This window comes from Camelus ferus, chromosome 26, assembly GCF_009834535.1.
Source record: "Camelus ferus isolate YT-003-E chromosome 26, BCGSAC_Cfer_1.0, whole genome shotgun sequence".
NCBI lineage: Eukaryota > Metazoa > Chordata > Mammalia > Artiodactyla > Camelidae > Camelus > Camelus ferus.
Genome location: NC_045721.1, coordinates 1,944,429 through 1,967,640, shown reverse-complemented (window position 1 = coordinate 1,967,640; position 23,212 = coordinate 1,944,429). Strand labels below are relative to the sequence as shown.

At 48.4% G+C, this 23,212-nt stretch overlaps 1 protein-coding gene across 7 annotated transcripts in view; it reads right to left on the bottom strand.

The window, feature by feature from the left end:
- SLC20A2 (solute carrier family 20 member 2) overlaps positions 1–23,212 on the bottom strand; it is a 93,326-nt gene that overhangs the window by 23,659 nt on the left and 46,455 nt on the right. For 3 of the 7 annotated variants that reach the window (XM_032468566.1, XM_032468564.1, XM_032468568.1), the window contains 5 exons: positions 15,299–15,395; positions 14,298–14,851; positions 9,138–9,278; positions 7,725–7,810; positions 4,680–4,776 (listed from right to left, as the gene is read on the bottom strand). In XM_032468566.1, coding sequence (XP_032324457.1) covers positions 4,680–4,776; positions 7,725–7,810; positions 9,138–9,278; positions 14,298–14,586 — 613 coding nt within the window. In that variant the 5' untranslated portion in view covers positions 14,587–14,851; positions 15,299–15,395. Of the gene's footprint in view, positions 1–4,679; positions 4,777–7,724; positions 7,811–9,087; positions 9,279–14,297; positions 14,852–15,298; positions 15,396–23,212 lie in introns of those variants that run through there. The other 4 variants (XM_032468567.1, XM_032468565.1, XM_032468563.1 and 1 more) reach the window with 2 other exon arrangements.

The window sequence follows — 23,212 nt, the reverse complement described above, 5'->3', positions numbered from 1 at the left end:
CACACACACACACACTCACCTCATTTATACAATCGCTTTTCACTAGTCCTTCCTTCCCCGATAAATTGAGTTTCTAGTTTTTGTTTTGTTTTAGGTCAGCATGTTCATAGCATCAGAAGAGCTCCCTAGTGTAAAAGGAATCCTCCAGCAACTTTAAGAAAACAAAGCGCTGTTTTCTGAAATCTAAAAAAATGCTATTTCCTACTTTGTCCTGTAATTGGGTTTTTTTGGGGTTTTTTTTGCCTATGGTACCAGCTTTCTCAAACGAGGGTGCATTTATAATAATTCTGAGAAGGAAGTGGATTTAAATCAGTCTGTTTTGAGCCCTTAGTGATACGGCAGACTCTTCTCCCCCAACTGCAGTCACCAGAGCGGGGAATCGGCACAGCTGCAATGCCTGGCTTCTCTATAGCTTGGATCTTAAAAACGGCACCACGGGACACAGGTCCTGTGGGAACAAAGCTCCCTCTCCCAAGTCAGCAGGGACCTGCAGGGTGGCTGGCTGATGCTCCGACTTCCTTGGGACTGGACCAGAAGAGCTTCAAGTGGAGGAGGGAGAGGAGGAGGGGATGGAGGAGGAGGAGGGGACGGAGGAAGAGGAGGAGGAGGAGAGAGAGGAGGCAGTGGTACCCTGTCTCAGGCGCAGGCTGCTCTGGGGAAGCCAGGCATCAGGCCTGGTTAAGTGTGAGAATTCATTTGCTACTAAGGAGCGAGCAAAGGTTGCTGGTTAGAACTTTTGAAGAGCAACCCTGACGTAAGAACCCTAAAAAGACAGCAGTGTTTATGGTAAAAGGTTATGGTAAAGTGGTGGTTAGAGCAGTGGTTCTCCAAACGGACGTTTACCTACAACCACCGGAGGCCGCGTTAGCTGACTGGCTTGGAGGACTCCGAGCAACGAGCCACGAACTTCCACGTTCATTTGTCAAACGCTGAACAAAAACCAGGTCCCACACAGCCCAAGACTTTCATTACCAATAAACTTCAGGCTTGGGTCCAACCCAACCCGAGCGAGCACTTTATTTCCTAAAGTTATTTTTTGCTTCTTGCAAATTATTTTTTTTTTTTAAGGAAAAAAAATGCAAAGACGATGTTTTTTCAAGGGCTAACTCAGTCTTTGAAGTCGTTAAGGATGACTTCTGAGAAGAGTCCTGTCAAACGCAAAGTAAAACAAATCAGGCTAACCCTAAGATATAAACAACTTCAGAATAATTCAGAGAGGCGGGCCGGGGAAGTCAAAACAACGCTCTAAGTCAACATCCCCGTTGAATCCACCTCCACGCATACAAATGCTATCGATCAGAATCTGAAAGTTGAAACCCAGTAAGGTTCACGCTGCCACTCTTTTTTTTGTTGTTGTTAGAAAATTTTGTTCTTTCATTTCTGCGGCTCTATGTGTTGACTAGAAGCATTCTAAGGAAGAAAGGGACTAGGAGGGGTACATTCCAACTGGTAGAAAGGCAGACAGACTCCTAAAGGGGCTGAGGATGGAGCCGTTGTGGAAGCACCTGTTCCCAGTTCAACCTCGTCCCGCGTGTGTGTGACCCCACGGCCCCAGGGGACCCAGCGGACGGGCAGAGAATCCCCACGTGAGGAGGCAGGGTGTAAATAATGTCTAGTTTGAAGGGCGAAAGTGACCCTTCAATGTTTAAATAAAAATAGGATTTGGACTCATCTCCTGGATATTCCAGAAACACACCCCAGGAGCCAAGACATTAACACAGTCTTTTTTGGACTGAGGGGAGGAACACAGTGCGGGACCTTCAGTCCTGACCTCCCTCCTCCCTTCTCTGTGCCAGCCCCCTGGGAACTTCCCGTACTGGAACTTCCCATACCAGTCCGTGTTGGGAGAACAGAGAGATGCTCTGGGAAGATGAGGCTACTTCTGCTGGATGGGAATAAAACAGCACGGACGCGTCCGCAGCATCGTTAGGTGCAGACACTGCTCAGCGCCCCGCCCGCGGGAACTCCTGTCGCGTGGCCTCCCTCCCCCAGGGATCCCTCTACGTCCTTCCTCTGTGAGGACGATCGGAGGCTCCGGGAGCGAAGATGAGCATGCTCCCACCACAGTGCTCAGGATCAGCTCCAGCACCGGGAGGGGCGTGTGTGCTCGCAGGTGAGCGAGGCTCTCTGGGGTTCTCGGAATGACTTTCCTATATTCCTAATTAAAGAGGTGGCCACCCTCCAGACCCTGCCTGCACATTACACAGCTACACAACACACACAGCCAGGTTTCCAAAGGTACCAGAAGCCGCTTTTAAAGAGAGAGAACAGAAGGGAAAGGATGTCTGAGGCTGACGTAGTCTGTCATTCTCAGCGACATCAGGTACCAGGCGCTACCTCCTGGGTGTGTGACCCGCGCTGCGTCGTGAATCAGCGTAACGGCACGAGCGAGAGCCGGGGACCAGGCTGCCGGCTTCAAGGTCCGGCTCTGCACCTTAACAGTCACGTGACCTTGGGGACCCAGTCCAGCACTGCTGTGCCTGCTTCCCACCTGGACAGGGGACTCAGCAACGTTACCAACGCCTCCGAGGAGCTCAGAGGACACGAAGGATTAGTTCATGTAAAACTCAGCTCAGTAAAAGCACTGACTTATTCTTTATTCTTCACAACTGCTCTGGGAAGTGTTTCTATCATCCCGCGTGCCTCATCCGTTACACGGTTTAATTGGCTCCAGAATAATTCACTCTCTTAGGAATATGATTCTTTCAACATATTTGCAATAGAACTGCAGCAAACGATGAGCAAAACGAAAAAGAAGAGATGGAAAAAACTAGGTCAAGGATCGAAAAAGTCAAATTTAATCCAAATCACGCAGGTGTGGTCTTCTGACATTCGGACCAAGAACCAGGCAGCCAGGAGAGAGGTTAGAAAAAAAACTCAAATGCAGAAACAGAAATGAACGATCTTCAGTGACACCAAATCCCATTTGCAGGACTCAGAGACAAAGCCCCCCACCCCAGCCCTCAGCCGCTTAGTCCCTGAAATCACTAACAGGCATGGGACTGTTTTCTCTCTGCCTCGTTTTTTCCTGTATCGTGAAAACAGCCTGTGACACACACTTCTTGGTCCCTGGATTATCAAGCCCGAAGAACCATCAGTCTGCTGTGGACGAGGCGAGGGTGTCAGCTCTCTTTCTACCCTCGACGCTCAGCCCCGTGCCTTCTCTGCAACCTGAAGATGCTTCACCACCACCCCGCCAGCTTTCACCCAAAGTCTGGAAGCCTTGACCACGAGCATCCAAGCTGGAAGAGCCACAATCTGAGTGCTGCAGAGATGCCAGCGTGGACAGGTACACGATGCTAAGAATCACTCAGAAAGAGTGGAGTCCACAAACATATGATTAGACACGACTCTCACGTCTGAGAAAAACTGCCTTGAGAAAGCCCAGTTGGAAAAATCATAAGGATTTCCCTCCATTCTGGAAGAGGGCACTTTCAACCATAATGTGACACATCATTTAGCAGAAACTTTACCTTTTTTTTAAAAAATAATTATGTGGGGGTTTTTTTGTTTAGTTTTGTGGGATTTTTTTTTTTAGTGGAAGTATTGGGGCCTCGTGCATGCATGCACTAAAAAAAGGGGGGAGAGGGTATAGCTCAGTGGTACAGCGCATGCTTAGCATGCACGAGGTCCTGGGTTCAATCCCCAGTCCCTCCATTAAATAAATAAATAAATAAACCTAATTACCTTCCCCCCAAAATTTAAAAAAACTTTCCATTTTTCTGGGGTTTTTTTTGGGGGGGGAGTTAGGTTAATTTATTTTAAAATTTATTTTAATGGAGAGACTGGGGATTGAACCTAGGACCTCATGCAGGCTAAGCACACGCTCCACCACTGAGCTCTACCCTCCCCCACCCAGAAACGTCATCTTTTGAACAGGGGGAGGGAGGTTTTTGTCAGATACGGCCAATACCTGACTCTTCATCCTTAAAGGACGTTAACAGGAAGAAAACCTACACCAACGAACATCTCTGCTGACTCTAGGTCGCCCCACAGTAACGGGCGTACCCGGGATCCGGCTGGAGGAGGCGTATCTCAGAAAGAGAAACGGGAAGCCTCTCCACCAAAACGTGACAGAAGTCCTCAATCACTGTCACCAGTTCATCAGCAGAAATGTGTGCAAGTAAGGATACAGCATATACGTTTTTCTTTACTCACTGAAAGTGTGAAAGAAAGGAACTTTCAACCCTGCTAATGAAACCCTTGTAAAAAAGAGCAAAAGCCATCAGACTGGGAAGAAAAGGGGTAATTCTAAAAAAGACAACTACCATTGGTTTCAGCATCTCAGGAAACATAACAGCCTCACTCCAGTCCCTGGGTTCTCTGGTCTGACCAGCTCCGGGGAGCCTGCTGTGTGTACTGGGCACCCCCCTACCCCGCGTGGACCTCCTGTTCACACGAGCTCCACGCCCTCCCGGGCCCTCCCAGCGCAGCCGGATCATGTTCTGAGACTCAGCAAAGGGATGTCCATTTCCCTTTCAAACCTGAACATCTGTTGCCTTTGGACTTCCCATCCCTCCCGAGGATGTGACACGAGTCAGCACACTTACTCCTTTCACTGCTCCCGAATGACCGGGAGTGATGCTTCCTACTGTCCACCCACAACGGTGCCAGCACCAAACCCACCAGCACCGCGAGCCTCAAACACACCCCGGCTGTGTGCTTCCGAGGACTCTTACCTGGCGCCCCCGTGTACATGATGGAAAACACGTTGATGGCGATTGTAGCAGCATAGAACACGGGAAGTGCCCGGAGGCCGTTGGGAACGGGGTCCTCCTGCGTGATAATGAGAGAGGGACGGTCAGGACTCCAAGGGCATCTGCACCGGCAAAGCGGCAGGAGGCACTGTCACGGGGCGGTCCCCACAACCCCGCGGGGCCCCGTCCTTGCCCTGGGCTACACATGTGCACCTCCGTGCACCTCCAGACACAAACGCTGTGCCAAAGGACCCGCTATAGTGGCCAGCAGACGTGCTACAGCCCGGGGGTCACATGAGCTAGCGGCAGATTTAGGAGCAGAGAAGGGCTGTTATGTGAGGGAGGCCAGCTCCCGGGGACCGAAGCCCAGAGCCGGCATCCTCTTCAGAGCCCTGGCCACTTGCTACTCTAACTACATTCACGTTGGCTCTAAAAAGCCACTGTCAACATATATTTCGAGGCTTGAGCCTCTGAGGACGCCCCAAGAGGGTCAAGTGACTGCAACACCACATGTTACTACAGCTTGCAGGTGACTCTGCGACACAAGCCAGGTGAGCTGTGCTGAAATACAGAAAGCCAATACAGCACCGCGCGCTCTGATGCTAAAGATCTTTTCACTAGGTAGAGCATTTAACCTTCAACCATGAAAAGCTGACAAGAACTGTGGGTTCTTTGTCTAATAAATTTTTTTTTTTTTTTTTTTTACAATCTTAGGCTTCTGGTATAGCATTTCCTAAATCGAATACTTCACCAAGACCAGTACTGCACATGTTTGAGGCAAAATAACACCCAAGAGAATACTGGAAATGCAGGGTTTAGAGAGCAGAAATTTAGAGTTTGGATCTACAGAGGATTTTGAAGGAAAATATGAACTGAGAACTCCTCAGTGCCTCACCAGCACAAAGATGTTGCCTTAAATAATTCAACAAAGGACTAATTTCTAATAATCATGTAAGACACTCTTGTACCTTTATATGAATCCATTACCTACTCATGATAAAAGGAAAATTAGGTCTAGGAAAACTGACGGGAGCTACAGAAGTAAGGGTAGAGACTGACTACCTCAGAGTCCTAGTGTCAAATGCGAACGTGTGGAAATCAAGGCTGTCCACAGGAGGCCCAGCTCGTCAAGAGCCCATTCTGGACAACAAGGTCCTACTGTGAGCACAGGGAACGGAATTCAGTACCTTGTAATGGCCCAGAATGCAAAAGAATATAAAATGAAATATATGTATATACATATATATATATGTATGTATAATTGAATTGCTATGCTGTACATCTGAAATTAACATTGTAAATAGACTATATGTCAATTAAAAAAAACCCATTCTGGAAAGTCTCAAGGAGCCATCCGCACTTATCAGGAGGCCTAAGTTGTGTGGACGTGTTGTGTAAGGAACAGTGAGTGGGTGGAAAGTGATTCAGCCACCTGAGAGTCACGGCCATGGTCAGAGGCGGGGCAAGTGAGGAACAGGTACGAACAAAGGATGGGCAGGGCTGGGGGTGAGGAGCCCTGATGGTGGTCTCCTGATCCGTCCTGCACCTCGGACAGAACCCAGGCTAACAAAATGCTGAGATGCTCACATGCCTACCGCCTCTGGTCCCAGAACATTTTCTTCTTGGGGACAACAGTTGCGAAAGAAAGACTCCCAACCAGCAACTTCTGAAGGTGTAAAGTCTTCGGTCTGTTCTAAATGAATCACCTACACTTTCTCAAATAACCTATTCCTAAAACGCAAGTGACAGCTGTCTCCCTGAGACCCATCTCTCCTCCTCCTCCTGTCCCCTCCCTCCCTCCCTTTCTTCCTTTCCTTCCTTCCACCCCTCCGTCATCTGCCACCCACCCGAGCACCCCTCATTCCCTCTTCGCAAATACTCAGCCGGTGTCACTAGCTGGGTAGCGGAGCGGACAGGTGAACGAGGAGTCCTGGCTCCCACTCTCACAGACCCTGCGGTCAAATAGCCAACGGGCAACTAAGCCAGAAATAAAGCCCAGTGCTGGTGGTGCGACAGTACTGAGCCTTGTGGAAGCACAAAGAGGGGAAGCCAACCAGAACCTGGGGGGAGAAGGGAGAGGACAGGCTTCCTAGAAAGGGACAGCTGACGGCAGACCAGGAGGAGTGTGCCCGGCAAGGGTGGGCTCCAGGCGAGGAGGCAAGAGAACATGGTGCCTTCCAAGATGCAAACAAGTATCAGCAGGGCTGGAGCCCCGGGGAAGGAATGGTGAGTCTGTGACCATCCAGGAGGGGGAGGCTGCCAGGCCGCGCTCGGAAGGAGAAGCGCGTCTTCAAGCAAGGAGACCGCTGAAGGCAGGCGAGCCCCGGATGTGCTCGGCGTGTGTGTAACTCAGGGACCGCAGGCAAGCGGCGGGGCTTGCAAAATATTGCAACAAGCCCAGGACAGTCAAATAAAAAATGCTACCTGGGCTTTTTTTTTTCCTAGAATATTTATCTCAGTACATTTTCATTTTCATCTCAGTTTATTTTTGATAAAAATGCAACCCCCCTCCCCCCGCAAGAGGTAGAGTTCCTTCTTTTTATCCTAAGCCTCAAGGACAGGGAAAAAGCCAGTGTCTCAAGGTTCCTTTCTTCATGAAAAGAAAAAAAAAAAAAAAAAACCCAAAAAACAGAAAACACCTTACATTTGGGGAAAGAAATTCTCCAGCTGTTTTTAGTGACAGTCAATTTCAAAATCGTAACTCTCTCACTCTATCCTGTTTACCTTTCGGGAAATAATTACCTGGCCTTTTTGAGGTCTGAGCACAGTGCCTGAGAGGGCTGACCAATGAACTAAATCATAGGGCAAGACGCCTCATTTCCAGTGCTGCTCGGGGGGGGGGGGGCTGGACCTCCCCCCAACTCTTCCCGCCTACGTGATGATTGCAACTCCAGGCGGCCGGGCCTTGACAACATGAAAATACAGTGATTCCTCTGACCCCTCTTGCTTTTCATTTCTACTGAGTAGAACCAAAATTAGTTCTAAAACTTTATTAAAAAAATATATATATATAACAGCCTCACTTACCTTTTTTAAGATGAACATTCTGATCAGTACAAACAGCACGCCAGACATGAAACCAGACAACAGTGGAGATATAAACCAAGAAGCAACTGAATAATCAAAAAAAAATCTAATGAATGTTAAAATTCTACATAATTCAGGTCCTATTTATATAATACAGTGATAACCAACATACAGCAAGTCCATTGATAAACGTTCCGGGAATTATGCATCTGAACTCAGAACCCAGCAAACCCCGCTGCCCTGGCAGACTGACCTCCATACGGGGGTCGCTATCCTCAGACCCAAACCCCAGTCCCCCGGCTGCATGGCCTCAGATGACAGTTCTTTCAATCCCTACTGAGCCCTTTCTGCCTGCCCTTTTTATCAGTCCCACAGGGAGACCTGGTCCTTGTGCCAGCACTGAGGGTACCTGAAAAGGGGGCCACCTTCCACTGCATTTTCCAGCCACAGCCTGGTGCTGTCAACCTGGAGCCCCTGGCTGCACACTGGAAACATCTGGGGAGTTCTCAAACACTAGTGATGCTCTGCCCTCCCACCCCCAAAATTCTGATTTAAAAGGTTAGGAATGGGGTCTAGGCATTTTTGTCTTTAAGTTGCTCCACCAGGTAATTGTACAGCACAGCCAGAGTTGAGAACCACTGTTCTAGAAGCCTGGGAGCTCAGGTGAGTTTCCTCAGAACTCAGGCAAGTACCCTGGGCTCTCAGGTAAGTTTCTTGGGAGCTCAGGTGAGTTTCCCAGGAGCTAAGTTGAGTCTCCTGGAATCAGGTGAGTTTCCTGGGATCAGGCGGGTTCTGGCCACCTGTGTCCTGCTTGGCAGTGAGGCCACTGTGGTTCTTAAAAGGATGGGGATGGGCCTCTGAAGTGTTTGTTACAATGGGCGGGGTGGTACCTGTGGGGCTGAATGGATTTCTCTCTTGGAAGCAGGTCATGAGCCCTCTCCGAACAGTCCCTGCTGGGCAGCCCACAACCCAGAAGGACACCAGGGCGCGTCTGCGTCAGGCCGACAGGGGTCTCCAGGACGCAGGGAGGTGAGTGCCCCTGGGCTCACCTCCACACTCCCCCATGACCAGGAACCCTGACTCCCCAAGGGCCCAGTTTTTCTCTGATTACACAGACTGATTTCAACGAGATACATTTCTTCACTTCCTGTGACCAACAGATAGATAACTGATTTTCAAAGCTAGCTGACCAGTTAACAATTGGAAAGAGAGCCTGGTGTTAAAAAACTGTCTAAAAGGTAATAGTTCATGATCTCTGTTAACAGAAATTTTAAGGGAAAGTGTATTATCCGTATGGGTCTCCTAAATCTTAACATGTGAAGGGAAAAATATATTTTAATGGTAATTTTTTAACACAACTTACTCTAGAAAACGTACACTTTCCTTCTTAGAGGTAAAAGAAAGGGCAATTACCAATCTTGACAAGCTCCATCCACTGCACACCTTTTGTGCCAATTGCCACGAGGGAGAACCCTATGGTGGAGCCCACGATGCAGTGGGTTCCCGAGATTGGGAGCCTCAGGAAAGAAGCGATGAGCTGCCAGACGGCGGAGCCTACGGGTTGAGAGAGAAAGAACAAGCAAGGAAGAAACAAGTCAGACACACAGGACGGTGTCTCCGACAGCCACAAAGGGAGAAACCCAACCACTGTCCTCCTGGGGTTAATTGTCCACGGATCATCTCTTTACAACGCGCCCAAGTCCCGACCAAAATCACTCAGGTGACTTGAGCCAAAGGAACATTCTTCCGCCCTGAAGGGCTGATGACGACTTATTTAAAGAAAAGTATGTAAAAGTCGTTAGAGGAAAGCCTCCCGGTGTCAGTTACTGGCTGCCTTTGTCACGCTCAGGTCAGGGCGCGGAAGAGGAACTGGTTGTGCTGAGAAGTGTGGCCAGGACCTTGCAAGCAGGAGATTAAAGACTAGTGAACAGTTTCGCTGTAGTCACGCCTTACGGTCACATAATGAGGAGGCTGGACACCCTCTGTGAATATCTGAGTGCAAAATACAAGTGTCAAATCACGATACTGACATCTGAAATGAACATGGTATTATGTCAACTCCCCTCGATTAAAAAGAGAGCAAGCATGTGTGTAACCCACGTTGCTTTTCGTATGTCTGCCTCTCCTGTGAGAAGGAGCACGTTTAACCCCACGCTGGGCCTTTTCTTTGCCTGCTCCCTCCAGCCGTCCCCTTCTCAGGAGCTAAGAGGATCCCTGGGTCCTGGCTCTGTGTCCTTTGACCTCAATTTCACCGCCGTTTCCAGGCTTCGTGTTTTTTCTAGGCTACAGTTCACTTGGGCTATTTCCACCAGCAGATCAAGTTCTGCAGTGAGTATTAAAAGCGTCAGCTGGGGCGAGATCACTTTCAGAAACAGTTGTGGAAAAAGCTCCCGCAGCTCTCGGGGGGACAAAGGGTCTGGCTGGTAAGCAGGGCACGTTATTAATCCCAAATGTTAATTCTGGAAATCTGGTTGCCTGGCAGCCGCAGCACTTTCCAACAGACCCCTGGCTGGCATTTTCTCCAGAAATATCTGCGCCACAGAGGATCATCAGAGGCCGTGCAGGTCCCAGTTGGTGGAGCGAGGCTGACAGCTGCCCCACGAGCGCCGGGCCCACTGACCTTTGAGCCGAGGCAGGCTGTGGCCCTGTGTCTATCCCTGAAACGTGTGCTGGGAGGGGAAGGGCCAGCCTCGTGCACCAAGCTGGTGACAGGTCTGTGGCAGCACCCGGCTCCCCCGTGGACAGGCCTCTAAGCCTGGACATCTAAGCCCTGGGCTCCTCAGGGACAGGTTGTTTTAAAAATAAAGCCAGAGTTTGGAGCACGGTTCACAGCACAGAACCATAACTTAAGCAAACTTTATGATTTACATTCTTAAAAAAATGAAAATAACATAGCAGTGTTAAGAGAAGGGGATAAACCCACCCACGTGAATTCTGACCACGAGATTTTCCCTCCTGAAAGCCGTTCCCCTCTCTCTGGCTGATTTCTAACAGATGTCCCGGAGCAGGAGGTTTGTAAGGAAAGGTAGGGGGGATGGGGCTGCCCAAGAGAGGGAGGGGGGAGGGGGGCGACCAGCAAAGCGAGGGGGGCGAGATGCCTCCTTGACCTCTGGCATTTCTGAAGGTAAACACGATTACATTAACACTAAGAAAAACAGTGGGGACAAGACGCAGTTTAAGCTAAGAGAATGATGTCCTGCATACAGGATAAGGCTGCAAGAGAAACCCCGGGGAAAGTAGGAGTTAAGATGGGCAGACGTCTCTGAGGCCCCAGGCTCCTGCAGGATGAAAAAGGGGCAGATGGGCAGGTGCGAGTGAGCTCGGGGCGGGGCGGTGGGGGGCATGGGGAGAGGACTCAGCACTGCCGAGGTGGTTCAAGGCGATGGCTTGCTCATGCTGCTATGGGTGTTTCCTTGAGAAGGTGAAGAGTCTGAGATTCTCAGTAGATTTCTGGTGGTTTCATACTAAATGGACTGACGGCTGCCTTAGGGCGGAGATACCTTGTTATCCCAGAGATACCTCATTCAGGAAGGTTAGCTGGCATGAACATTCCTTCTGCCCAACCACCTTCCTGCCACCACAGCTCCACCAGAGAGCACAGAGACCCACGGGCTTGAGGCGAAGTTTATAAGCGAAAAAGAGAAGGAAAAAAAATAGAACAGAGTGAAAATACGAGGGAGGGGCTGGTGAGAGGAGGGAAAGAAAAGGATGTCGACTTTAAAAGAGGAAGATTGGGAGAACTCAGGCATCGGAACAGAATCACCTTGGTTTTGGCCAATAGTAATCATACCACCATCTTAAAATTACAGAGCTCCCATCTGCAAGGAACCCAATTAAAAAAAATCTAGAAATTCCCAACAAAATAGGCTTTGAGAGCCATCTACCCACAACCCACCCACACACCACAAAAAAAAAAAAGCAACAACAAAAAACCCCAAAGCAAACAAAACTGAGTTATTCAACCAAACCCCAAATTGCTTTGGTTAACCTAAATTCTAGTTGAGGTCAGTGTTCTTCATCCTCTTGAGTACAGAGACAAAGGCCAGGGGTGGGAAAACCAAAAACCTGGACGAGTCACGCTGTCCACACGGAAAGCGAGCGGTGACGTGGAGCTCAGCCCCCAGGGCCCCTCCGTCCACCCAGGGCCTCGGTGCAGCCGCACGAATATCTCCTTAATAAGCACCACCCTCCTTAAAGCTTTCATCCAACGCAAGGAGTAGCCTCTGCTGGGACTGAACTTTATCAGTGTTTTTATTTCTCCTCTTCTTTTTTTTTGTTTTCGTATTTTTTTCATTAAAGGTTATTACAAGATATTGAACATATAGTTCCCTGTGCTATACAGAAGAAACTTAAAAAAACTCTAAATAAATTTTAATCTAGTAACTTTAATCTAATAATATATTTTGTTTTTAATTTTTATACATAGTGGCTAACATTAGTAAATCTCAAATTCCCAAATTTAGCCCTTCCCACCCCCTTTCCCTGGTAACCATAAGATTGTTTACTATGTCCATGAGTCTGTTTCTGTTTTGTAGCTGAGTTCATAGTGTCCTTTTTTTGTTTTGTTTGTAGAGTCCACATGAGTGATACCCTATGGTATTTCTCCTCTGCTTTCAACGTATCTTGTCCACATCATCCTGCCTGGAAAGATCTTAATTCCTGCTTGATATGATTATGTCTTAGAGATCAATCATGACTGCCAAGGGTGAATTTAACAAAATAACTGTTATTTTTCTAAGAGAAATTTCCATTGTATCTGACGATGACAAGAAATGTATGTTCTGTGAAGGGGAGTAAAAGTCAATCATTACAATAGCTGTTGTATTAAATTATTTTAAGTTAATTTTATATTATATTATATATAATTATATACTACTTTATATTACATCATTTACATATTATATAATTTTATATATTAAATATGTATTATATTATATATCACAGTGTATAATTTTATATATTATGTGTATTATATGTGTTGCATACATGTTATGTCTATAAAATATTAACATAATTATTAATTAAAGCAAGCATGAGCCTTATATCTTTAAAACGTAAAATGCTGAGCTGAGTAATAGGAACTCCTAAGCACATACAACCAGCCTACTGGGCCTACTAGTATTTAATACCTTACTTAGTACATCCGTCTGCTTCCAATCAAAGGCCTCAACAACTTCAAACTCACCTGCTGGGAACAGAAAGATGGCGGGCCACGCAAAGCGAGGGAAATGGTCTGCAACTGCAGGCGCTAAAGAAGTGCTAGCGGCTGCTAAGTCACCGGGGGCCCGTGGGGTGCAGCTGTGCTCCTGGCCCACCAGCATCCCGCCTCCTACTATGGGACTCTCCCTGCAAAAGCAGGTGCCCTGCTGGATGCAGAGGTGGCAGGACTCCCGGCTCCCCGCCCGCTCCCTGTGCACACCTGCTGTCTGCTGGGCGTCACCTCCACCTGGAGGCATGCAGAGAGGAGTCCTGTCAGCTGCACCTAAGGCCCAGTGGCCTCGATCTTCCTTCCAGCTCAAGTGTTGGGGGTGTACCTGGCCCTGCAAGTCGTGGTCACCTGGGAGGTGGAGGGACCATGTCTGACCAGGCGATCTGCGTATTAACGTAGCTCGCTGCCCTCCACACTCCTCCTCCATCCAGACAACCTGACGCTACCAGTAAAAGGTCCTACTGTAAACAGGTGACACACAGTCTTCTGGCTGGAAACCAAACAAAAAGGACGAGGGCAGCTCCCAGAGGTGGAATCAGAGAATCAAAACAAAGGCCGACAAAAGGATGACAAATGATGAAGAGCAGAATTTCTTGAAACATAAGCACTTAAGATTCATTTGGTAACTGCTCTCGCATTCACACTGAGAATACAAAAGTCAAGTTAATAAAATACCGTTTCTGGCACCCAAGTTTTCAACACACTGCATCCTAACTGATGAAAATCTATGAAAAAATGCAAATAAACCTGAAGGAAATCTCCTAGGTAAACCTTTCGAACGTATTCACTCGGACATGTTACTTCTTCCATAACTTTCAAACAACTTTCAAACACAAAAGCTAGGCTACAAATCTCTTTTTCTGTACTTTAGAAAAGCACCGACTTGGCCAAAATCTGTTTTAACAGCCAAGTCTGCTACAAATTCGAGAAACTAAATGGGTACTTGATAGTTGGACACTGACAAAACTGTAATCGAATTAAACTACAGAAAGCAAAAAGAAGACACAGTAAGTAAGAAACATCAAGCTAGTGTTTGAAAAGTCCAAGTTAAAATGACATTCATGACACTTTACCGTACATAAAAGAGATAAACAACAAGGACCTACTGTAGAGCACAGGGAACTACATTCAATTTCTTGTAATAACCTATAATGGAAAAAGAATCTGAAAAAAAATATATGTATGTGTATGTGTAACTGCATCACTTTGCTGTACACCTGAAACTAGCATTGTCAACCAACTACACTTCAATGAAAAAAAAATTAAAGTAAAATGAAATGACATTCATGGAGGTGGCAAAAGCCTGGTAGGGAAGAGGGGCTGCGGCCACATCTCCCACATGTGTGAAGGGTGGTGCGACTCACCGACCATGGCGCTGACCTCCCCGGCCATCAGTGTTTCCACGGTATCATTGTACAAGTTCACGTCAATGATGCCTTTCCGGATGGTCTCTCCGACTTTGGCCCCCAGTAACACTGAGCCAGTGGTTTCAAATATTGAAGCCAGGATGCAGGCCTGCCTCAAGGTCACCACGCCCGAGCCCACAGCGGTACCAAATGAATTGGCAACATCGTTTGCACCAACAGAAAATGCCAAGATAAAAGCAATGATAAAACCCAAAATGACCATCCACAAATACTCATCCATGGCCATTTTGAACAGTGGGTTCTGGGTACTTGTCTCTTGCGGGAAAAATTTTAAATAAACAAAGCTTGAGGTTCTGAACGTCGTAAAGGCCGAGAGTTCTTGTAAACAGTGAGTTTGCTCTGGAAAGTGCTGGACAGTGTTGGATCCGCACGAACTGCTAACTGCTGGTTTTCCAACTACTGTCAGGACAGTTCATTGGGTTGTGTTCAGTCAGCGGTAAAACACATTCCATATTTTTCCTCCCGATCTGGGAAAGCTGTGAGGTCTCCTCCTGCAACAGAAAGAAGACAAAAGACATCAATTACCCTGAGGAACCTGTGACAACAGTTTGTTTTGTCAAAAATAAGTGTTTTGAAACCACTAATGGGATCTGACTCTGGCTTGTGGCAGACGTGACCATAAAGCAACTCAAGGAAGATTATAATTGGGTTAACTCCCCCTCCACCCGCCCCCCCCCCCAAAAAAGCTGGCTTCCAGAACATCAGAGGCGGAAGCACGCTTTGTAATTACAGACTGACCGGAAGTCTTAATAGGATACGATTCTATGCAATTTGAAAAATACATGTGGACATTATTTTCAGAAAGAAAACATGGCCTCAGAGGAGCCAAAGATGAAGAAATGAGAAATTCAGAGCTTTATCAGAGTTCCTCACATCTGTGGAAGGTGCCTCATTTCTTGTAGCAGTGACTACCCCATGGGGTGCGGCAAACCGTCTACCTGCGTGTTTACATTCACGTCGTGAGCGCATCGTGCGTGTGTCTGGAAGCAAATCCCGGGGTTCTAGCATGAGGTCACTCGCCCAGCAGGGGACAAGCTGGGGAAGGAACGGGGAGAGCTGGAGCAGAGGCCATCCTGCCAGAGCACGTCCCCACCCCACTGCTGCCCGCCTCACTCAGGGGGAGAGCCAGAGGCCTTACCATGGCCTGTGAGGCTCCCCTCCAAGATCCCCTCAGGGCCCAAGATCTCCTCAGGGCCCCCCAAGACCTCAGAGTCCCTGCAAGACCTCCTCCGGACCCCCCTCCACCTGGCTCACTGACCTCAGCTCCTACCCACCCCTTCCTCACCGGCTCCTCATTATCCCCTGAAAACACCAAGCAGGCTCCCCTCAGGCACCTTCTACCCACTGGTCCCTCAGCCAGAAACAGCCTCCCTGACTGCGCACAGCTCACCGCCCACTCAGCACTGGTCTCCGCCCAGAGGTCACCACCGGAGCGGCCCTCCCTTACCCGGTCAAAGAGCAGGCCCTCCCCCAGCCCCCCGCCCTCCCGCTCACTCTACCTTTTGTCTTCACAGCTCATCACCTCATTCATTCATTCCCTCACCCCCTCCCTCCCTTCCTCCTCTCCCCGGGACTTTGCTGGCTTCACTGCCGTGTCTCCAGGACACAGAACCATGCCTGGCACGTGGTAAGCCCTAACAAAATTGCTGAATAAATGAAGAAAGAAGCTATTAAACAAAGAAAACTCTTGCCTACTGCTCCTTGTGGGATGGAGAGAAAACGTCACAAAATGAACACATCTGTGAAGTAAAAATGTCACTACAAGCTTTGCAACTATGGTCCTAGCATTATACAGTTGGGGTGCCACGTCCGTGGAGCGGCTCTAGGCCTAGGGGACGGTGCCTATAAATGCTTACTGAACTGAACTGAATAATCAGGCTCCCAGACCATGTCATACACAACGTGATGATCAACCAAGATTAAGGTTGTTTAGAGGGAAAAAAAAGCAGGACAGAAAATTTTACGTGCGTGTGATTATGGCAACGTTAAAAGGTGTATACAAGGGCCCCAAAGGGAATGTACTAACAGCACCACAGGGGTCGAGTCTGAGTAGCGTTATCAGCCACTTTTTCCTTTCCTCCAAAAACTGCGGTGATGTGCTTTTCAAATTAAAACAATATCTAATATATATATATATACATGGCTGGGACATGATGCTGTACACCAGAAACTGACACACTGTAACTGACTAGACTTCAATTAAAAAAATATAATAAATAAGTCCATACATATTAAGGACCATCTTTTCTTTTAACGATCTTTCTTTTAAATCTTTGTAACTTTAAAATATTTTTACTTTTAAATCTTTTACTTTTAAATCTTTTTTACTTTTATATCTTTTCTACTTTTAAATCTTTTTTGCTTTTAAATCTTTTTTACTTTTAAAACTTTTTACTCTGTTAAAAGATTGTTAATTCTTCTTAACAGTCAACTAAAATGTAGTGACTGCACGTTCTTGGAACGGCAGGGGAGGGGAGGCAGTGCTGTGGGCTACAAAGAAACAGAAACTGACAGACCCTAAGAGTTGCAGCCCATGTGATTCTGGAAATTTAGGTCCCAAGGGAGATACTTGAAAAGATCACCTTAAAGGCAAAAGACAATGTTCCACTGAGAGAGTTAAAGTTTTACTAACACGGTGGGCACACTGAATCTGAAAATGACAGTACAAAGTAAAAGCATGTGGGAACAATAACATCTACCTTGAAAGGTAAAAAAATTCTAGATGCACCCCCGCCTGTCAGGGTAGGTTGCCAACGGATCTCTCAGTTACCTGCCGAGAGCCTCCTCCGCGCCAGTCAGGACACCTGAGTGAAGGTGGGCGTGGCCCTGCGCAGGGGGCGGAGCCCACCGTCCAGGGGGGGAACCAGACCCTCACCAGAAACACACATGTCAGACTACACGCTGCCCTCGGTGCTACTGAGGCAGGAGGCGCCTGTCACGGCGTCACGAGAGCACCAGTGATGTGGGGAGACGAGCCACAAGGCCACTGCGTGGCCCCGGCACAGATGGGGTGTCCTGGGCCTAGGGTGACAAAGGGAAGTGATGGAAAGAGGAGTTTCAGGGACCGAAGCCAACGGGACGCGGTGCTGCTTTGTAAACCGGGGCTGAGAGAGGAGAGCTGGTGACGGACCTGTGACTGGGCTGCAAAATCACTGAGTAGGCTGTCTTTTCCCTTTTGCGCTGCATTTGGTTTTGTTTGTGGGTGGCGGGGGTTGGGGGGGGTCTGACCTCGTGTCCCTTCTGGGCACGGTGCACACGGAGGTCACTCACAGGAGCACCACTGTGATGCCCTCGGCCCAGCTTTGCTTGGAGAGCGTTTTCATCGTCTCTGATACCTCTGGCACCATTTCAGACCAGGGCTCCCCTCTCCTACTTAGATGGCCTTAGATAACTTGTTTCCACAATCACGCCTATGTTTTCTCCTTCATATTCCAACCCTCTGCCAACCAGTCCAACAAGCACCTGGTTGAGGAGAAGGGCTTGTCACTTTTTTGAGACCAAATGACTTCCATCTTGTGTGATATTTACCTGGCCTGGTTTTTACTTCAAGTACCAACAACTTGATTTTCTCCCCAGTCCATTCATTTTTATCAAACATGAGCAAAGTAAAAACAAAGCACTTAAATAACTACACACTTGGCGGCAAAGAAAAAGATCTGCTGAAACCCAGCCCCTGGCAGGCCGAGGACCACCGCGCACAAGGCCAAGATGGTCACTGGGCAAGAACCCGGCCCCAAACCAGAGCGGCTGAGACCTGACCACGATGACACCTCAGAGTGCTGGTGTCCAAAAGGAGGATTCTGAAGGCAGGGGGTCACGTCCGTGGGGAAATGTGACTTGTTCAGTAAAGGATGTTGGGACAACTTGCGAGCTGCTAACTCTCTGGAAGGAAGAAAAGAAGTTCGATCCCTACCTCACACCAAGATAAATGAAAGATTTAAATGTGAAAACTGAAATCTGAAGAAACTGAAACAAACAAACAAAAAAGCCACAGGTAAATTTTTACTTAATATTGGGATGAGGACCCCTAGAAGTGACATTGAAGGCCGTTAATAGAAAGAATGAATGTCTGTGAGTTCACAGGAATCACACAGCTAGAGGTGGAGGGTCCGAAGTGGGACAGCATCACTGGCAAGCGCCTCTTCTCTTCCTTAACAAGGGCCAACGCCTTTAGACTCTCCCACTAGCACCGTGTTCTTTCTAACTCCCCACCACAGGATGTTTTTGAGAAAGGTCAGACCGTGAAGGTGAAGGAGGGGTGGGAACAAGAGTCTGAGCTCTTCCCCCCTCTTCCCCACGTGGCTGCGATGCCCAGGACTGAAGGCCATAAGACATTCTCCCACTTTCAGATGCCGCTGGCCTCTTGCACTTGAGGCACGGAGAGCTTAGGGAGTTGCGGATTATTGCGAGAGATACTGAGGGGTTTCTGAAGTTCTGTCTCCCAAACGTGTGGTGTTCATGATCGATTATCGATTACCAATCCTCATTATCGATTCTCTCTCTTCAGCTTCCTCTACAAGCATCTGCTTCACTCTTTTCTTTTTTTCGTATATATATATATATATATATATATTTGTGTGTGTGTGTGTATATATATGTATATTTTTGTATATATATATATATTTTATCAAAGTCTAGTCAGTTTACAATGTTGTGTCAATCTCCAGTGCACAGCGCAATGCTTCAGTCATAAATGAACATACATATATTTGCTTTCATATTCTTTTCCAGCATAAGTTACTACAAGATATTGAATATAGTTCCCTGTGCTCTACAGTATGAACTTGCTGTTTATTGGATTTTGTGAGAATCCTCCTGTATTTGCAGGCGAGGGACATTTTGCCAGAGGTCAGCAGGTGCTCTGTGCGATGCAATGGGTTTGTAGATGTAATTCTTGGTGTATTTGTGGGAAAGGGTGAGCTGGGAGTCTCTCTACTCCACCATCTTGGCACCTTGTCCTGCTTCACCCTTAATACCCTCTTACCCACCCCAGAAATCGGAATGGTAGAGAAGAGTGAACATACACATTCTCTGAATATTTCCAGTCGGATATGTGTGCTGTTGAAAAGCAGGAATGTTGCAGGGTTGCAGCACTCCATGGATATTTATGCAAAAAGACATTTGGGTGGGAGGGTCCTGCTCTGAAATGCTGCCAAGGTGACATCGGCGGAGACCCCTGACCCTCCCAGCAAACACACTGCGGGACGTCTGCTCCAGCCCCGCGGTCAACACGCCTCTCCCCTCAGCATCCCCTCAGTTGGCGCTACTGGCCCCAGACAACCAGGTCCACAGTGGACTGTGGGCTGTTCAGAAGCTCATATGCACTCAAAGAAGAACCCCAAAGATGACGTTTACACCTATTTTCATCAATGCACGTGTTGATTTCAAATTCTGCTTTAAAAACAAAAAAAACGCCTCTCATCCGGAAGGATACTGAGGAAGCCAGCCTCGCATATCACCCAACAACTTTGCAGTCCTTGTCCTGTGGCTGGGAGGTAGAAGGAATTCAATAAATCTATCAAATGTCTCCTGTCCTGGGTCCGCTGGGAAACAATTTAAGTAGGGCAAGGTCCTACTTGATGAAGTTTATCCTATTTACGGACATGAGCTGAGTCATAATGAATAGCTTCTTACATCCACTGTAGCTGAACGCACTCACAAGCAGAGACCAGGAGATCTTCACTCTGTTGCTTCTGGCCGATGAGGGGGGTCACTTCCCTGAGGTTTGTGGACTACACCCGGGCCAGGCTCTCCCCATGACACGTGAGGGGAAGGAGACAGGTCCCCCACGATTGGGGGGGCCGGGGATGCTTAAGGAATTTTCCAGCACATCCCTAAGGCCCAGGGTGCCTCACACCCATTCTCTGAAAATGTGAAATGCACTCTCCTGGAAGCTGGGGCTGGATCTGAATACTGACACTTGACCACGTGGACACATGGGCACACAGGTACCCCGTCAGGGGCGCGATGTCAAATCCAATGCCCCTCTGCGACCTGCGGGGAGCCTGACTGCACAGACGTTAAAACCACTAGCTTTCTCCTGGTAACCTTAAAAACAAATTGGAAGATTCACTTTTGGAATCTTACTATTTGCAGAATAATACAGGAGGGGCTTTTTTTTCTCCCTTCAACGCTCAGGATGGAGATCTTGTTGTAAGGAGTTTCTGTTAGCAAACTCGTTCTTGAATAGCCCCCCAAAACACTGCCTGTACATTCTTCAATTTTCAAAAATAGTTTTGAAAGTCAGAGTATATTTAGGTTAGAAAAGTTGAGTTTTGATTTTCACCCTGGTGATAAAAAGCAGAAATATGACCAGAACAGGTCTGAAAACTGCCTCAACTAGCTTTAAATGACTTTTTTTTTTTTTTTTAAACCAATAAACAAAGCAGTCCTGGGAGCAGAGGCACCTGGAGGAAGGCAAAGAGGATTCTGGCAGGGCAGAGGCAGGAAGGAGGGAGGGGCAGAGGGGACGAGGAGGGGAGAGGCAGAAGGTGAGGCCCGGCCTGGAACACGGGGGCAAAGGATGCAGGTCACGGAGGCAGGAGGAGCAGGTGGGCTCACGGGGGACCGGGCACGCGCACAGAGCCGGTAACAACGAGGGAAGATGTGCTGGGTGAGCCACGCAAACCGGAACAGAAGTGGCAAAGGACGCCTGCTATCACGCGCTCAGCCTCATGTGTCCTTTCCTCTCTGCTGTTAAGAGGAGCATCTGTTTCTCCCGCTGGGAGAAGGGGAGAGAGCACAGGACCAGCTGGGGGCCCTGGGTCCACGCCAGGCCAGCCGGCTACCAGCTACACAGCCCTGGGCAAGTGGCGTAAATGCCTCGCCTGGACGTGGGAGGAAGGGTACCCGCGTGGTGGTGCGAAGGCCCACGCTAGCAGGTAAAGCCCCGGGCTGTGGTCAGGACACCGGAGGCCTAAGCCTGCCTCTGCTACTGACCAGCCATGTGACCGCGGGGACGTCCTGTTTCATCATCTGAAAAGGGGTGGGGGCAGAGATAACACACGTACTTCTCAGAATTAATGTCAGGATCAGATCTAACAAATGCAAAGTGTTTTGGGAAACCGCAGCTGGCCTCAAGCAGCCTGAGGTCATGCTATCACCATAGGAAGGAAACCAGCATGAGGTTCCAAAATCCTTCCGGAAGGATCTTTCTCGCTCTCGCGCCCCCGCCTCCCTCTGGTCCTGCTCTTTTTCCTCGAAGCACCAGCCCTGGCCTGGTCTTCGGCTGAGGACCGACATACACTGCAAGGCGCAGGGACTTCCCTGAGGGCTGGAGGGAGGGGAAGAGGCCGAGAAAAGGGAACTCTAAACGGTGCTAAGGAAAGGAAAAAATAAAAATCACACAAAATGGTAAAGCCACTTTGAAGAAACGGTTTGGGGGTATCTTTTGAAGTGAAGCATGTGTCTGCCACACGAGCCAGCAGTCCCGTCCCCGAGACCTCTTACCCAAGAGAAATGAAGACACACACGTCTGCACGGGACACTTTCTGTGCTCTGCCTTGAGTCTGGTGGCGGCTATGCCGCTACATGTGCACATCAAAATCCCTGAAACTGTACACCTGCAGGGGGTGGGCCTGAATATATATAAATCATGCCTCAGCAAACCTGATTAGGAAATAACACGTCCATGTAAATACACATATATATAACATGTGTTATTTCTAATACTATGATCAATCCATACTTGATTTTTTCCATGTATATAAATACGTGGAGTGATGGATGTATTAATTAACTAGGTAAGAGGAATCCTTTCGCCGTGTGTACATGTATCAAATCATCACTGTGTACACTGTAAATATCTCACCGTTTTATTTGTCAATTACACCTCAACAGAGCCAAAGGGGGAAGAAAACACAAGACTGGTCGCCTTGGAGGTCTTCCCTTCCCGCACAGCCACCCTGTCCCCACCCCCCCCCCCCCACCTCCGAGTCCCCTAGGACAAGGTGTAAAAGTTAAATAGTTAAAGAAAGAAGCTCCCTTATTGAAGGAAAGAGGGACCAGGGCCCTCAGACACAGTAACGCCCACCAGTGCAACCGGCCAAGCAAGGGCTCAGGGACAGGCTGCCGCCCCCTGTGTAAAGTAACGCTTCTCGAAGCAAAGAGCAAATACAGACCAGTTCGAGGAGGGGGGCTGCCCTGCACATGGGGAGCCCCACAGAAAGGGACTCAGACACAGCTCTTCTGAGGCCAGAGATGCGAGAGGAAGGCCTGCTGCCGGGACAGCCTGCTGAGCGCCCTTGAAGCCGGGCAGGCACTTGGTTCTTCCAGGAGAAAGAACAGCCAGTCTTTCCATGGAGACCAGCGTCTGCCAGTCCCATGGGACCCAGGGGGTGGTGGCGGTCCACCAGCATTCAGGGTTGGGGCCAACACACGCATCTCAGCTGAACGTCTTTTCTGCGGAAAGTCACCGCCTGGAGATAACATCTGGGCACGTGGACACTTCATTGTACCACAGCTTCAACTAAAGTGAATGAGAGTGTGAGACAATAAAAGTGTCACCTTGTCTGCAACTTCGATCCCAAACTCTCCCATCAGGCCTGACTGCGATCTCCCAGAAGCACAGTTAGAAATGATGCAGAGGTTCTAAGCGACAGCATTTACCTTCCCATGGGAAACGGGGCTTGTACACACGCCAGGCTGGGCCAGAGGCATGGCCACCCCGGCTCTCTACCTTGAACCAGGACTCAGGCTGGGCATGGGTGGTCTTTGCGATATCCATCTCAGAAGCTCAAGAAAAGAAGCAGAGTTTTTGAAACGCGAACAAATGCTCATGTTCAAAGGTGTTTATGACAGTGTCATTTATTCTGATCATAAAAAAGAGGAAACCACCGAACTGTCCCCAGACA